Source organism: Ovis canadensis, chromosome 12 (genome assembly GCF_042477335.2).
Source record: "Ovis canadensis isolate MfBH-ARS-UI-01 breed Bighorn chromosome 12, ARS-UI_OviCan_v2, whole genome shotgun sequence".
Taxonomy (NCBI): domain Eukaryota; kingdom Metazoa; phylum Chordata; class Mammalia; order Artiodactyla; family Bovidae; genus Ovis; species Ovis canadensis.
The window spans coordinates 83406013-83423573 of record NC_091256.1 but is presented as its reverse complement, the minus strand read 5'-3'; the positions used below and the strand labels follow the sequence as shown (position 1 = coordinate 83423573).

Genomic DNA, 17561 nt, shown 5'->3' with positions numbered 1-17561 from the left:
AAGAAAGAATATCAAGTAGTGACTGGCTACAGCAACGTTTCTCAAGTACAGGCCTCTGTCCACCACAACACGTGACATGGAACCGCTCCATGGAGTGAGGCAGGGAGGGCAGATGCCAAGGCCCCACCCTGGAGCTGCAGAATCAGAATCTGCAGGGAGGGCCCAGGATCTGCACTGTGATCACGCTTTCCAACTGAGACGTCTGCTTGCTAAAGCAGAGGACCGCTGCCCTGCACAGAATGTCTCCTCCATCTACTCACACTGGTCCCTGGATATGCCACAGGGTTCCTACCTCTAACGACCCTAGAGACTCTTGAGGATCCTTCCAAGCCCAGGCCAGTTTATATCTCCTTCATAAACACTTCCCTGTTCACACAAGGAAGTCTAGAGAAAGAAGTACAGTGTCACTTGTCACTAATCATGCATTTTTCTTCCCAAAGGGAATAGAACATTCATCCACGATAAGGACTTTTCTCCACACCCCCACCCATCCCAAAGAGACCAACACCAAGTTAGGCTGTGACAGATGCTAAATAAATGCCTGCTACACTAATGTCCATCCAAGGTCAATGGACCCAAAGAAACCAACTCTCTAAGCAAAGATGAAAGTACCTTCCAAATTAGGAACTGTGAGAAGGGAGTATTTTATTAAGAAAAAGAAAAAGAAAGATTCCACCTGTGAACAAGTGTTTACAACTTTATGCATACATTTAAGGAGAATGTCCATGTCAATCCTAGTTCAACAATGACAGAACTTCAAGGAGAAGGTTCATCCAGACTTACTGTGCCAGGGCCTGCCCATCAACCTCCTCCCTGGCTGCTCCCTTCCTTAAGCAGACTCTGGCCCATCCACAAGTCAGAAGTGCCTCCTCTAGTTGAGAGCCACGGCTAGATCGATTCCAAAAAGACACTGGACTCAACAGAATAAACACATCAGCTTACCTCCCTCTCCCCCTCTGACTCTATTGCTTGTCAGTTGCTGCTGGAAACTATTCTCTCTCCTCACTTCCCATCTCCTGGAGGTCCTTCCCCTCCTGTTCTTTCTGGCACTTCTTCCCCAGCTCCTTTCCATCACTTTACTCAGGTCCTTGTGATTTCTCAACTGAGCCTCCTGACTAGCCTCCATGTCTCTGTATTTGTGGAAACCAAATCTTCACATCTTTCCCATGTTTAAAACCCTCTATGGGCCCCTTATCCCTCTAAGATACAGTCCAGATCCTTATTCTGGACCATAGGGCCCTTCATAGTCCTGCTTTTCAGTTCAGTTCAGCTCAGTTCAGCAAACAGCCCCCACTGTCTTCCATGTGCTGGGCCATGCCAGACATCTCAAACCAAAGGACTCAGCTCACAGGTGACAGAAGGTGCACTTGATGCAGTGTGATGGACTTAGCAGACCACAGGAGGCCTTGGAGACTCAGCCACGTGGTGGCAGCTCCTGCAGGAGTTAGTGAAGGACAGGGCTACAGTTAGATCTCCAGTTCCATGTCCAGGGCTCTTTCCACTACTCAATGTAGCCTGGCAACCAAGATGTCTGTCTTGCCCAATATGATGAACCAAAACACAACAAAAACGGAAGATGTGAGATGATCCATGACTAAAACATGAATTAAGTACTAAAATGCAAACCCCATAAAAGTTACCACAGAGATGCTAAATCACACTGAAACAGAGACATTTAAATATTGCACATATAAGATGGAAACAGAGAGATGGATCACACTCAAGCTTAGCCCTGATGAAAGCTCATCACTCACTTACGCTGGTCAAGTAACACTGAGATAACAACTTACTTGCAGATGCTAAGAGTGCCACTTGGGCAGGGATGACATGAGTACTTTTTATTCTGGTATCTATGAAAAACTTAAAAGAAGACTACTTTAAAAATCTAATGAATAAAACACACAGGCTAAAGACTTGAATTTATTTCAAAGAGCCAAGAAACTAAATTGGAGAAGCCATGAAGTGATTTCTAAGAGAATTCCAAAAGGAGCTTAGGAGGATATCATCTCAAAAATCAGGCAGAGAACCTCACAGGGAAAGGAGAACACAAGAGATCATCTGGTATATTCTCTGTCCTTGGGGGACAGCATGGCTTTCAACCCGAGAGAGATGCTATCTATGTCTGCAGGACCATGTTTTTAAACTGCAGGCTGACAGCAGGTCAAGACAGCAATTGAGTGGGTCATGACTGTCAGTTTCTTTCTAAATGAAAGAGAATAGAATCTAGTAGAAAATACGAGGTTGCATCTCACCCAGCAGCATTAAGTACTGGGTTCATGCATAACTGTATCTGTGCACACGGGTATGTCAGTTCACAATGCAGTATATACTGAGTTGCAGTCAAGAAAGCTTGACACTCTTCTAGCAAACTTTTATCAGAGAGGGTTTCATTTTTAATACATACGAAACACATTCAGTTAAGAGTCCTGACCCTTTTCCTTGTTCTTGGAGTCTGTGCTAAAATTAAACAGAGAATGGGGGTGGAATATCAGAACTCGGAGGAGGAAGCAAATTAGCAGAGTGTAAATGAGAGAACTGGTAACAAGAGGCCAGAGACCAAAGGAATGAGATAGATGAGTTCTGGGTCTTTTCTGAACGCCTCCTGCTTTATGGTAACTAAGGATTCCTCGGCTATTCTCATTGGAGCACTGGTTACACTGTAGTTTCTCAATAGTTACGTGTCCCATAACCTTCAAGAAGCACCTGTATTCTCTCTATGGCAACAGTTAGCAAGCAGTATGATTGGTGTCTTTTTAATAATGTCTGTCTCCACCATGTGCAGCAGCTCCTTGAAGGCTGGACTCATATTTGGTCCACTGCTTCATCCCCACCTCTATGACAGTTGACAGTAAATTTCAAGTGGACTGAACTGAAAGGCATCAAAGGACCATAAAGCTCTAGTTCTAATATCTGCTGGATCCTGAACCCTCGTCGCAAGAACAAATTGATTTCAGTCCATTGAGCGTAGGATATTCTAATTCGAGAAAAACAACAATAACAACAAAACTCTGAAGTTTCCATGGAGAAAACTGCTTGGACTCTCGTATCTCTCGGCCCAGAGGCTCAGTTCATGCAAAGGACTTGTGCCATCCTTTTATAGAGTAAGCGTGTCTTGAAATGTCAAAGATTCTTTAGGAGGTCAAACTAGGACCTACTGTTTGGACTCAGTCTGGCTCCTGAAGATACCTGCTTTTCCCAGGCTGGACAGCCTGAGGGAAATAACCAAGCTGAATCTGAAGCTGCTGAGCTATTTCAGAGGTCCTATCCACATTGCCAGCTGGAGCTGGCAGGATGCCCAAGAGGGCCCAAGGCAGAGGGCTGGACTTGGAGAAGCAGTCAGTTGAGCAAGGAAGTCAACAATGAAACAAGATCTGGTTGTGTGTGTGTGCTCAGCTGTGTCTGACTCTTTGTAGCCCCGTGGACTGTGGTCCACCAGGCTCCTTTGTCCGTGGAATTCTTCAGGCGAGAATACTGGAGCAGGTTGCCATTTCCCACTCCAGGGGATCTTGCCAACCCAGGGACTGAATCCATGTCTCTTATGTCCCCTTCATTTGCAGGTAGATTCTTTATCCCTGCGCCATCTGGGAAGCCCAAGCTCTGGTTGCTTCCCCACAAGAGGCCCAGGCTGAGGGGATACGAGATGGAGCTGGGAAGTAATCATTTGCCTTCCTCACCCTCTGCAGCTCTTTCAACCTCCATGCCTAGGTGGCCAAACCTAACCCCTAATAGTGCAGCGGTTTAGCTTGGGGTGGGGGTGGGGGCTGATTAGGAAGCCCTGAGTGTGAGCGTATAAGAGGGATGGTACTGGTCTGAGGCTACACTCCTTGGAAAGGCATATGGGAAGTTATCAGGGAGGGAAATGGGTAAAAGACACCCTACACCAAATGATCAACTCAAACTCAAATTCAAGAGAGAGCCACTAGTTGCTAGTTACCCTTCTTCTCAGCCAGGCAAATGTCCAGAGAGTTATCACTGAGGGAAAGTCCTCTTTACTGGGGAGACTGATTAGTGTTAAAGGTAGAGATAAATGTCTTCCCTGCAGCAATACTAAAGCAATGGTTTAACCCTTTGTGTGTGCTGTTCCTTATGCACAATCAAATCTGACATCTCTGTGAATGAGGAAGGTAAGGGACAGAACAACTCTGCAGAGTTCAGGTGGTACTACGAATCCAAATTTTACTTGAACGAAATTTCAGCCTCCATCCCCTGCTGAATCTCTATCTCAGTCTCCTTCCCACCATCTGCCAGTGTATGCTAAAGGAATACCGAGCATCTTTGGGTTACCCTGAGTAGAGTGTAATCAAGAGGGCAAGTTGACTCAGAGCCAGGGGAGAAAAGAGGCTGGATATCATATACTCCCAAATCAAGCGAAAACAAAGTTCAGGCTTTAACAAAACTAGTTTGAATCTCAACTCTAATTCAGTGTAACAATCTCTCCCTGTCTCAGTTTCCTAAGAAGGCAGACCCAAAGATTAAAAAAAACAAGTCCACAATGTGTAGCAGTGTCCGGCAAACTGAATGAGGCAGCAAATTACATGTGTTACCATTAGGACCGCAGTATTGCTCAGTGGAGCAGAGCCGAGGTTCTAGAGTTTGAGGCACTCCAAGATGCTGACTCCATGGACCTCATCAACCCTGAGGTCCTAGGAAACTTCTCTAACCTCTCTGAGCTTTCATTGTCTCACCTACACAATGGTGATAATAAAATCACTTTGTAGGGTTACTGTAAAGATGAACTGAGGATCTGTATGTGAAACGCCTGGTGCAGAATAGATGACCATAAATGGTGGGTATTATTGTGGTGGCTTGCCCCCTCGGAGAGGCAAACATGCCCCCTAAAGAGGCGTTCTGCAGCTGCCACCAGCAACCAGATGAATGTCTCCAAGGCCACAAGTACTCAAGCACCGAATACACACGTGTTCCCCCATGCTCCCACTCCCCCGCCACACTCCCTATCACAGGGCATGGCACACTAGCTACCCAGCAGATCCTGCAGTCCTCATCCACTGACTTCCTTCTCCCCCACAGCCAGGTGCTGTTGATTCTATTTCTTAAATATGTCAACTCCATGTGCTCCTCTGCATCTGCCCAGCACAAGTAATAGTTTAGGGCACCACCAGTTTGCCCCTAGATAACAAACTACTGCACAATTGCACTCATCTCACATGCTAGTGAAGAAATGCTCAAAATTCTCCAAGCCAGACTTCAGCAATACGTGAACCGTGAACTTCCTGATGTTCAAGCTGGTTTTAGAGAAGGCAGAGGAACCAGAGATCAAATTGCCAACATCTGCTGGATCAGCAAAACAGCAAGAGTTCCAGAAAAACATCTATTTCTGCTTTATTGACTATGCCAAAGCCTTTGACTGTGTGGATCACAAGAAACTGTGGAAAATTCTGAGAGAGATGGGAATACCAGACCACCTGACCTGCCTCTTGAGAAATCTGTATGCAGGTCAGGAAGCAACAGTTAGAACTGGACATGGAACAACAGACTGGTTCCAAATAGGAAAAGGAGTATGACAAGGCTGTATATTGTCACCCTGCTTATTTAACTTCTATGCAGAGTACATCATGAGAAACGCTGGACTGGAAGAAACACAAGCTGGAATCAAGATTGCCAGGAGAAATATCAATAACCTCAGATATGCAGATGACATCACCCTTATGGCAGAAAGTGAAGAGGAACTAAAAAGCCTCTTGATGAAAGTGAAAGAGGAGAGTGAAAAAGTTGGCTTAAAGCTCAACATTCAGAAAACGAAGATCATGGCATCCGGTCCCATCACTTCATGGGAAATAGACAGGGAAACAGTGGAAACAGTGTCAGACTTTATTTTTTTTGGCTCCAAAATCACTGCAGATGGTGAGTGCAGCCATGAAATTAAAAAACGCTTACTCCTTGGAAGAAAAGTTATGACCAACCTAGATAGCATATTCAAAAGCAGAGACATTACTTTGCCAACTAAGGTCCATCTAGTCAAGGCTATGGTTTTTCCAGTGGTCATGTATGGATGTGAGAGTTGGACTGTGAAGAAGGCTGAGTGCTGAAGAATTGATGTGTTTGAACTGTGGTGCTGGAGAAGACTCTTGAGAGTCCCTTGGACTGCAAGGAGATCCAACCAGTCCATTCTGAAGGAGATTGATCGCCCTGGGATTTCTTTGGAAGGAATGATGCTAAAGCTGAAACTGCAGTACTTTGGCCACGTCATGCAAAGAGTTGACTCATTGGAAAAGACTCTGATGCTGGGAGGGATTGGGGGCAGGAGGAGAAGGGGACGACCGAGGATGAGATGGCTGGATGACATCACTGACTCGATGGACATGAATCTGAGTGAACTCCGGGAGTTGGTGATGGACAGGGAGGCCTGGCGTGCTGTGATTCATGGGGTCGCAAAGAGTCGGACACGACTGAGCGACTGAACCAAACTGAACAAGTCTCCAGCTTCATCTCTCAACCCCCGCCTTCCCTCTTCAATTAACTCAGCAACTACAATCACCTTTCTAAAGTGTAGATCTGATCATGCCTTTCTCTCGCTTGAAGCCCTTCATGGCTCCTCAATATAACATCCCAGTCCCTAATCTGGCTTCCAGAGCCTGACACAATCTGCCTAGAGCTCAGCTCCCTTCCTGACTCCACCTCTCACCACGCCCCTCCTTGCTGTGTGTGTTCCAAGCCATCTGAGTAGGACAGTTGTACAAATGAATCATGCTTGCTGTCTCTGTGTAGTGATTTCACACATGCCTTCCCCTCTGCTTAGAATACTCCTGTGTCCCTTCTCTTTTCAGTGCTAACTCATGCTAAAGTTTTAGCTTTCCACTTAGGTGTCATTTCTTCCAGGAAGCCACTCCCAATACTTGAATCCTGGGCAGGTGTCCCTGCCACTATATTCAAATGTCTGGTTATTGTTCCTCCCCCAGCAGAGCTCCTGGAGGACAAAAAAAAACCATTTTTGTCATTGAAGGATCCTGAGTGCTTCAAACATCACCTGACGCAAGACAGGCACTCAGACATGTGTTTGTTGGATAGATGCCTGGATGCTAACCACTGGGCCAGCTCTGTGAAGCCATGTCTGGTTGAAGGGGGCAGCGAAGCCATGCCACCAGGAGGCCTCCACCAAGCAAAGGCAGTACCTACCTAGAATGGCCACCACCTCGTCATCCTGGATCACCTCCAGGGAGCCGGAGACCACGAAGCACAGGCTGTCGACGCTCTCCCCCGCGTGGTAGATGAGGTCCCCGGGGGCGCAGTGCACCGTCTGGAACTCCATGGCCAGCGCCCGCAGGCAGCCGTCGCTGGCCAGCCGGAAGGCCGGGTGTTCCTTGAACACCTTGCGGTTCAGGTGCACGCAGATGTCCGCTCTCATGTCCTTGGGGCAGATCTGCAGGACCTGGCATGGGAAGAAAAAGCATCAGCATTCTTGCTGTGGCCTCCAGCTCGCTGCTCTCTCAGCTCCCCAGGGGCCAAAGCGACACCCGCTAGGCTAGACCACACTCTTCAAGGCACCAGTGGACAAGACAGCCTCAGTCCCTGTGGGAGAGAGAGACAGGGACCCCCAAATCTGTGCTAAATGCTCAGATCAGGGACTTGAGAGCCAAGGGACTGGGAGTACGTGAGACCCTTTCGACAAGCAAATCCAGAAAGGCCTCCCTGAGTGGGTGACAAATATGGTGACGTCTGCATAACGTGTCAGAGGGAGCCCTATGAAAGAAGAGTTCCAGCAGAGTCGCAAAGGCTGTGAGAGAACCTGAGCAACAGCCCGTGTGAATGAGGGGAAAGCTGGGGGTGGGAGAGGGGGTTTCAGGAGGATGACAAGCTTGAGGATATGGAGACTTACGTTATGAAAAGACTTTGATTTTGCTTCTGAGTGGGATGGGGACACATTGGGAGACTCTGAGCAGGGGAGGGATGGGGATCCTCTATATTTTAAGAGGACTGTGGCAGCTCCAGAGTGGAGTTAGCAGGCCCTGACTGTCGGATGGCAGGAGTGGAGCCCAGGTGTTGGGTTAGCCCACTCCTGCAGGCCTCCGGGGAGCGGGGAGGGGACTCGGACTGGAATGTTGCCAGGGGAGCCAGGGAGAAGTAATCAAATCCCGAACGTATTTTGAAAATACAGCTGACATGGTCTGCTGATGGACTGAAGGTGGATTGATTCGAAGAGAGATATGAACTGATATTTACTGAGCACTTCCTTAGGCATTGCTAAGCACTTTGGAGTCATTCATTCATTCCATACTTAGCTACTGAACACCTTAGTATATGGCAGGGATCATTCCAGGCTCTGAGGATGTAGGCAGCAAACAGAACGCCCTGCCTTTGTGTGACTTACTAGTGGGAGGGGACAAATAAAAAGCAAAATGAGTGAAATTCAGCAGTAAGTGCTGAGAACGATAGAGAAGGAGAGCAGAGGGAACATCAGGAGAGGTGTGATTTTATATTTTCAAGTCTTATGTGCACCAGCTAATTGAATCCTCACGTAAACTCTCTGGGGTAAGTGCTATTGTGGTACCATTTTACAGATGAGGAAACTGAGGCACGGGGATGATCAATAACTTGCCCGAAGTTGCACAACCAGGAAATGGTAGAGCTGGACGCTGACAAGGCAGTCTCACTCCAGAGCCCAGTTTAGATACCGAGCACTTCCTGTAAGATACACCTGCCCCAAACCAAAGGGCTTGCACTTTGGCTCTCAAGGAACTCAAGGCAAACTGGGAACTGTAAGAGGCCAGGTGGGTCTCACCTCCCAAAGAAATAAAAATTTCTCAGTCTTTCCTACAGGGAGAAACACTTCCCTGGACTAAATTTTTGCAAGAAACCATTCGTGGCCCCCTTACACAGCAAGCATGAAGTAACACAGGGGACACCTCCAAGTGGACTTTTCCCAAGAAAGCAGGAATGTCCCTAAACGAACCCTTTCTCCCATCCTAGCCTGTGAACAAAACTGGGGTTATAACATCAAATGTGCTCAGTGAAGACATCTCCTGGCGGTGCTGGTCACTTCCCCACCCTTGCTCCTCCACCTCAGCACAAACCGTCTGCCCGTGCTCCTGGTGCTCACCTCCATATCTGCAAGTCCCGCAGCCTCTTTCAAACCCAACTTCAACCTCACCTTGTCCTGGACAGCGCTGCCCCACCCAGCCCTCTGCACGGCCCTGAGCTCTGCATTGGAAAGCGGGGGCCCGACACTCAGAATCTCCGTCCTTTCCTCTCTCCACTGCTCTACACTTCAGTGTCTCTTTTTTCCTTTTTTTTAATTTATTTTTTAACTGGAGTAAAACTGCTTTACAATGTTGAGTTAGTTTCTGCTGCGTGTGTGTTAAGTCGCTTTAATCATGTCCGACTCTTTGTGACCACCATGGACTGTAGCCTGCCAGGAGCCTCTGTCCATGGGATTCTCCAGGCCAGAATACTGGAGTGGGTTGCCATACCCTCCTTCAGGGGATTTTCCAAACCCAGGGATCAAACCCACATCTCATGTCTCCTGCATTGACAGGTTGGTTCTTTACCACTAGTGCCACCTGGGAAGCCAGTTTCTGCTGTACAATGCAAATCAGCCTAATTGTAAGTACATTCCCCTCCCTAGTGAGTCTCCCTCCCCTCCCTGGATCCCACACCTCTAGATCATCACAGAGAGCTAGGCTGGGCTCCCTGTGTTGTTTCTGCTGTTAAAAAAAAAAAAAAAAAAGCACGCTGCTAACATCGGGCTTCCCTAGTGGCTCAGCTGGTAAGAGAATCTGTCTGCAATGCAGGAGACCTGGGTTCGATCCCTGGGTCAGAGGATCCCCTGGAAAATGGAATGGCAACCCATTCCAGTATTCTTGCCTGGAGAATTGCATGGACAGAGGAGTCTGGCGGGCTACAGTCCACGGGGTCTCAAAGAGTCGGACACGACTGACTGACTAACACTTTCATTTTCATCATTGCCTTATGATGATTGAGGGCTTCCCTCAGCTCAGTTGGTAAAGAATCCACCTGCAGTGTGAGAGAGCTGGGTTCAGCCCCTGGGCTGGGAAGATCCCTTGGAGAAGGGACTGGTTACCCACTCCAGTATTCTGGCCTGGAGAATCCCATAGACTGTATGGTCCATGGGGTTGCAAAGAGTCAGACACAACTCACTTTCACTTTCACTATGAGGATTAAATGATATTATATCTACCAGTGCACCTGGTATCTACCCCCTTGCAACACCTCGTGGCCCCAGCAAGGCACTCAATAAATGCAGGTCCCCTCTGTTGCTCTGCAGTGGCAGGATGCCAAGGAAGTGAGTATGTTTTCTGGGAGTGGGGCTGGAGGACTGACCGAGGCAAGGGAAAATCAGATGGCCAATACTTAGGCAGAGTGCCCGTTAAGTACTTCCCCTCCTTCAGACTCATTAAAGCAAGACTCCTGGAAAAAGGCAGATTTAATTTAGATCCTTTCTCTCTAAGCAGAACACCAGGGAGTGGGGAACACTTACTTGTCATGTCGAAACTGTGCCCAGCGGTCTGAAACTAAGACTTGTTCTCCAGGTGAGTTCACCTTTCAATATTTCCCTTCCCTCAGGCTGAGCTTTGCCGGCAGAGGCATGGAGACAATGTTTTATTCATGGGCCCTGTTCCCAGAGCCACGGGAAGGCATGTATGAGGAGGAGAGGGGACTGGAGGGGAGAAATCACAGACCCTCTCAGCCACCAGCACCCCCATCGTCCTTGCGTTGGTCCTACATCGGCAGGGGCTTCTGAACACCTCTCTCTGAGGGAGGGTATCAGCTTGAGACCCTGCCATCTTCCTGGGTTACCTGCCCTTCTGCTTGGTTTGAGGAGAGAAAATTCTTGCTGGTCTCTGAGGCCTCAGAAGCCTCGAGGAGATGCCACCATGGAGGTTCATGGAGCCTCCCTGGGGGAAAGGGGTGGTGGGTGCTGGCTGGATAAAGCACGGGTGCGGGAACAGGCTTCAGGATGAAGCAGATCTGGACTCCTGGCTTCCACTTGGTGGAGTCAGGTGAACTTAAAGCTCTACTTTCCCCAAGTCTTCTCGTTCTCACTGGTGTATAGAATTCTTTGGAAGATCCCATGCACTGCGGTGTCAAAGACTTGGTTTGCTGCATGTGACTGGGTTCAATGCACAAGGGCTCTTATTTAGGATGGTGCCATCACAGCAGAGCAGCAGGTCAGCCTGAGGGAGGCTTTGGAAGTTCTGGACGTCAGAGTCCAAAGGGCCTTAGAGGTTGGCCTTAGCCTTCCAAGTCATCTAGTTGCCATGTGTCACAGACAAGGAAACCGAAGCTCAGAGGGACCCATGGTGGTCTAAGGTCCAAGGTCATCAGCTAATTACTGTTAACGTCAGACTTGCCCAGCACTCCCACCCTTCCACTGCACACACATCCCCTAGACGCCCCGGTCATCACTGACCATTCCAGTCTGGAATGGAGGCAGTGGGGGGAGACAGGGCCTTGGGACTGGCTCTCTCCCCAGTAATTGCCTGCCATGGAAGAGCAGCCACACCAGGCCGGGCTGGGTTCTGCCCTGAGCTGCCGCAATAATTCCTCTTCCATCTGGATCAGGACCTAGGGAAAATCCCAGAGCCCTCCAGGGAGACAGCAGGCAGGGGAAGGGAGGAGCAGAGCTGATGAGTGCTGTCTCCCAGGGGCAGCCGCCCAGCCCAGCCTTGCAGTGAGGGCAGTAGAGGGCTTCTTTCTGGACAACCAGATTACAAAGGCATCCTGGCCCCTGAGAAAAGGAGCCCCAGGGCTGAGCGATCCAAGTTCCTTTCTGCTCCATCAGCTGCCAGGCACCCACAGAACCTCCAGAGGCTGGGTTGAGACAGCAGAATAGAAAAACAGGAGCAGTGGGGCCAGTGGTGAGCAAAGCCAGAGATGAAGTCCCTCCCAATCAATGCCTGCCCATCTGAGAGAGGAGGGCACGCCCATCTGGACTTGTCCTTCCCTCCAGTCTGTGTTTTACACTTGTTTTTTTTTTAAAGCAGGAAAAAGCACAAGCTTTGAAGTCAGACAAAACTGGGTTCAAATTCAGACTTTGCCATTCTCAACTCTGTGACCGGGGGCAATTAATAAAGTTAACTGGGCTGCTGGGTCCTCATACCTAAGAACAGCTCCCTCTCCAGGGTGGTTGTGAAGCGTGTGAAGCAGGAACGCAGGGCCAGAAGTGCAGTTAGGCATCTGCTCTGAATACAACTTTAAGACGTGCTAGCTGGTATACGGTATGGTTTTGTTATCACTATTATTATAGCAGATATTCAACAAAATCAAAGTATCCTCCCTTTGAAGGTGGGATCAGTTAAATTTAGTTAAATTTTTCCATTTAAACTGTGAACTGTCAAGGGACCCTTCTAATGGAGAAAGACCAGAGTGTGAAGAGCGGACTCCCAAGACACTGAATTTGGCTTTGAAGGTGTCTTAAGGTATTTTTCAACAGTAATATCATTCTGTTTGCCTCACTCTAACAAGGGAAGGAATCTGAATTCCCTGAGTACTTAGGGAATGGTGATTAAAGAGAGAAAAGCCATTCCAAAGACATAAAAAGCAGAGAAAAACTAACCTAGGATTACATCTTTGCTCAAAGAAAATATTACAAAGGAGATCATTCACAAATGATCATTCTCAAATATCTTTGTTCTTTCCAGCACCACTAAATTTTCTTCAGTTTATTGGAATGCATCTAGAATAATGCAACTTTTGGAGACTGGTAGGGATCTATTGCCATTTCCATTTCACAGGAACATCTAGAAAAGAGCCTAAGGGATGCTCTGGTCAAATCAACTGCTTATTAAGTAAAAGCCCTTGGTCAGTATCTCCCAGACTTGTCTAATGAACAGGACCCTTGTTCAAAATGCAGATTGTCCATCTCTATCCCACCTCATTCCTCCTCACAAAATTCTGATTCCAAAGGTCCAGGATGATGACTGGAAAACCGTTTTTAATAACCACATCCTAGGAGTCCCATCAGGGCAAAGACTAGAGTAAAGCAATAGCCTTGGACACAAAATTTAAGGAGATGTTAAAAACTCCGTCATCAAGACAAATCATGGGTTCGTCTCTCAGTCGTGTTCAACTCTTTGCCACCCCACAGACTGTAGTCCGCTAGGCTCCTCTGTCCAAAGGATTTCTGAGAAAAGAGTACTGGAGTGGGTTGCCATGGCCTTCTCTAGGGGATCTTCCCAATCCAGGGATCGAACCTGGGTCACCTGCATTACAGGCAGATTCTTAACCGTCTCAGCCACCAAGGAAGTCCCCAAACAAATCATAGGGTGGTGCAATAGTCTGAGAATCAAAATTCATGCAATGAAAAATATATAAAAAATCTGAATTGGAAGCTTTGAATCGAAAGTGGGCTAGCAGCAGAAATATGTCATCTTGGGGCCTGAGGTGAAAGGAAAATCAGTAATACTGGTCATCTCACCCTGGGTGGCCCTGACTCTTATCAGCATATCAGCTGATAAGGAAATCCTGCCATAGACAGACTGCTAGTCCATCTCCTCTTCCGGAGGTACTGATACAATCTGCCTTACCAGTTTTGTAAAATCTCTCTTAATTTCTGGTCCTTCAGAAAGGTTGATGGGCAAGCAAAGTTTCTGGAGGTGGGACCTGGGATTCCAAAACTACATCCAGGTGGGTTCAGATGCACGGCCGGGTCTGAGAACCATCCGAGGTGAGGCTCAGGAATCCCTGGGAAGGCTGAGGGGCGAGTGGTTTGCCTGAGCCTCCTTACCTTCTCCGTGTCGATGCCTCTGGACATGGACCAGGTGGACACGATGTAATCCATGACTCGCTCGCTCAGCCCCTTGGGCACCTGGTAGAGCTTCAGGAAGTCCCGGACACTGTTCAGCATCTCATGGTACCTGTTGGTGTTGGCGTACATCTGTTGGAAAATGGTCGTCACGTTCCCAAAGATGGTGGCATAGAGGAGGGCTAGCGGCAAGAGGAGGAGAAAAACACACACGTGAGTGGTCCCTGAACAGGACCCAAGAACGTCAAACTTGCTCAATGCAGGCCAATGGCCAGAGTGGCTGCTCCGGAGCAGACGGTCCTGACCTTCTCAGGAGAAGCTCAGCCCAGGACACTCTGGGATTGGACCCAGAAAGAGTCAGGTGAGACTTTTTGGAGACAGAGAGAGGGTTAAGGGGACTGGCATGACTGGGGCCAGAACCAGGATACAGATAGCAGTGCGGGCTGGGGACAGGACGGTTGAACTGCTTCATGTATACTTGTAACAAAAAGTTTGAGCCATGCCTGAAGCTGCTAGTTCAATGTGTTCTTATATGCTCTGTACCAGCCCAAATCCAAGGACTGAAGTCACTCAATCGTGTCCAACTCTTTGTGACCACGTGGACTGTAGCCTCCCAGGCTCCTCCATCCATGGGGTTTTCCAGGCAGGAATACTGGGGTGGGTTGCCATTTCCTTCTCCAGGGTAACCCAAATACAAATCAGCAAATCATCTTTTTAAAACTGTGCTGTCTGTCAACGACCCTACCTGCTGGAGACAGGATGGGGGAACGTGTCCCTCAGTCCTGGTTCTCACACAGCAAACAACACAGCAAAAGGACAGACTTTAACAATGGAATCACAGATAATTAAATAAGAGCAAGCCTGCCGAGAACACTGAAGGATGTTAGATCTTTGTTTTATTGTTGAGGTGCGTGTTAACCCAACACGCCACTGCACTGTGATGCGGCTCCTGGGGGACAAGCATGGCTTTGATATGAACAGAATAAAGTCAGGTCCCCTCTGACATGTAACAAGCACATACTACATGCTACTGCGCTCCCCCTACATGTCCATTATGTCATCAGAAAACCCCACATTCTATGTGTAAACTGTATCTGCCTTTGGATGCTAAGCTCAAGTGCTACCTCTTCCAGGAAGCCTCCCCAGCACTCCTCCCCTCCATCTGTCCCCATGAGGGTGACTATGAGACTTCCCAAGCATACAAATCTAACTCAACTTATCACACAGTTACATCCAGATAAACCCATCATAAGTTGGAAATGTCTTAAGTTAAAAATGCACTTATACATGTAATCTACCGAGCATCCTGAAACTGAAAGAAAGTGAAACAAGTCGCTCAGTCATGTCCGACTCTTTGGGACCTCATGGACCGTAGTCTACCAGGCTCCATGGTCCATGGGATTCTCCAGGCAAGAATACAGGAGTGGGCTGCTATTTCCTTCTCCAGGGGATCTTCGAAACCCAGCATCATTGCTCAGCCTAATTACCTTAGACATGCTCAGAACACATACATTAGCTTACAATTGGACAATGTAACACAAAGTCTGTTTTATAATAAACTTGTGAAATATCTTATGTAGTTTATTAAATATTGTACTGAAAGTGAAAAGCAAGATGGCTGTTTCCCTTTATGATCGCATGGCTGACTAGGAGCTGCAGCTCACTGCCACTTGCCTAGCATCCCAAGAGAATCACTCTGTACATCACTAGCCCAGGAAAAGATCAAAATTCAAAACTGGAAATACAGTTTCTGAAGGCATATCAATTTTGCACCACTGTAAAGCCGAAAAATCCCAAGTCAGAGACCGTATTTCTGTTGAGCTCACACTGTACATGCCATTTCGCAATTGCATTCTTGCTCACCTTGCCCTTACGGGGTGGTCCTGCAGGCTGGACTCAGCTTTTCCCTGCCACTAAACCCTGGGGGCTAGTGCTACACTGGTGCCCAACAAATGTGTTTGTCACATTAGTGAATTGCATGTTTTTGCTATGGCTTATTTTAAAAAAGAAGTGACTGAAATACAATGACAGCATATTAAAAAGCAGAGACATTACTTCGCCAACAAAGGTCCGTCTAGTCAAGGCTATGGTTTTTCCAGTAGTCACGTGTGGATGTGAGAGTTGGACCATAAAGAAAGCTGAGTGCCAAAGAATTGATGCTTTTGAACTGTGGTGCTGGAGAAGACTCTTGAGAGTCCCCTGGACTGCAAGGAGATCCAACCAGTCCATCCTAAAGGAGATCAGTCCTGGGTGTTCATTGGTAGGACTGATTTTGAAGCTGAAACTCCAATACTTTGGCTACCTGATGCGGAGAGCTGACTCACTGGAAAAGACCTTGCTGCTGGGAAAGATTGAGGGCAGGAGGAGAAGGGGACGACAGAGGATGGGATGGTTGGATGGCATCACCGACTCAATGGACATGGGTTTGGGTGGGCTCCGGGAGTTGGTGATGGACAGGGAGGCCTGGTGTGCTGCGGTTCATGGGGTCACAAAGAGTCGGACACGGCTGAGTAACTGAACTGAACTACAATAAACTGTACATGTTAAAGTATACAACTTGGTGGGTTCTGACACATATACACCCATGAAACAATTAGCACAATCAAGACAGTAGCATATCCATCACCCCTAAAAATTTGGTCATGTCCATTTATAATCCCCCTGACCCTTCTATCCCCAAGAAACTGCTGATGCTTTCTGTAGACTAGCTCGCATTTTAAAATATTTTATATAAATGGAATCGTATGGTAAATACTCTCTTTAAACACCATACAATACCTCCATTTAAAGTGTACAGTTCAAGGGCTTCTAGTACATTGCTCGAGCTGTGCGAACATTACCACAATCTAAGTATAGCATATTTTCACGCTTTGCCAAAGGAAACCCTGTTCCCATTATTAATCATTCCTCATTTCCGCCCTAATCCCCTAGCCCTAGGCAACTGAAAATCTACTTTCTGTCCCTATAGATTTGCCTATTCTGGACATTTCGTGCAAATTAAATAATACATGTGGCCTCCTGTAACTAGCTTCATTTAGAATAAAGATTTCAAGGTTCATCCATGTTATAGCATGTATCAGTACTTCATTCCTTTTTATTGTTGACTAATGTCCTACGGGATGGATATTCCGTATTTCATTTATCCATTCATCAGTTCATAGGCATTGGGGCCTTTCTACTGATAAATAATGCTGCTATGAACACTTGTGTGCAAGCTTTTGTCTGAACATGTTCTCAATTATTTTGGAGTAAAATTACTATGTCATACAGTAATTATGTCTAACATTTTGAACCACGGCCAAACTATCCTCCAAAGTAGCTGCACCATTTTACATTTCCACTAGTGGTGGAAATGTCTCCACATGTCTCCGCATCCTTATCAACACTTGTTATCACCTGTCTTTTTGATTATTGCCATCCTAGTGAGTGTAAACTGATATCTCTCTGAAGCTTTGGTTTGCATTTCTCACATGACTGATGATGTTAAACGTCTTTTCATGTGCTTAATGACCATTGGCATGCTTTCTTTGGAGAATGTCCACTCAAATCCTATGCCCATTTTTCAACTGGACTTGTCTTATTATTACTGAGTTATAAGTTATTAATATATTCTGGATATAAATTCTTTATTAGATACGATTTGCAAATAGTGTCTCATATCATGTGGGTTGTCTTTTCACTTTCTTAATGGTATGGTTCACAGCACTAAAGGTTTTAGTTTTGATGTAGTCTAATTATCTGTATTTTCTTCTGTTTCCTTTTTTGCTTGGCTTATTTCATTCAGTCTAATTAGTCTGTGAAGAAGGCTGAGCGCCGAAGTATTGATGCTTTTGAACTGTGG

The 17561-nt window shown here is 47.1% G+C and overlaps 1 protein-coding gene across 2 annotated transcripts in view; it reads right to left on the bottom strand.

Annotated features, from left to right (window-relative positions):
* KCNH1 (potassium voltage-gated channel subfamily H member 1) overlaps positions 1 to 17561 on the bottom strand; it is a 418239-nt gene that overhangs the window by 106193 nt on the left and 294485 nt on the right. For both annotated transcript variants that reach the window (XM_069544233.1, XM_069544232.1), the window contains exons 8-9: positions 13703 to 13902; positions 7135 to 7387 (exon numbers count right to left, since the gene is read on the bottom strand). In XM_069544233.1, the coding sequence (XP_069400334.1) occupies positions 7135 to 7387; positions 13703 to 13902 (453 nt within the window). The remainder of the gene's footprint in view (positions 1 to 7134; positions 7388 to 13702; positions 13903 to 17561) is intronic.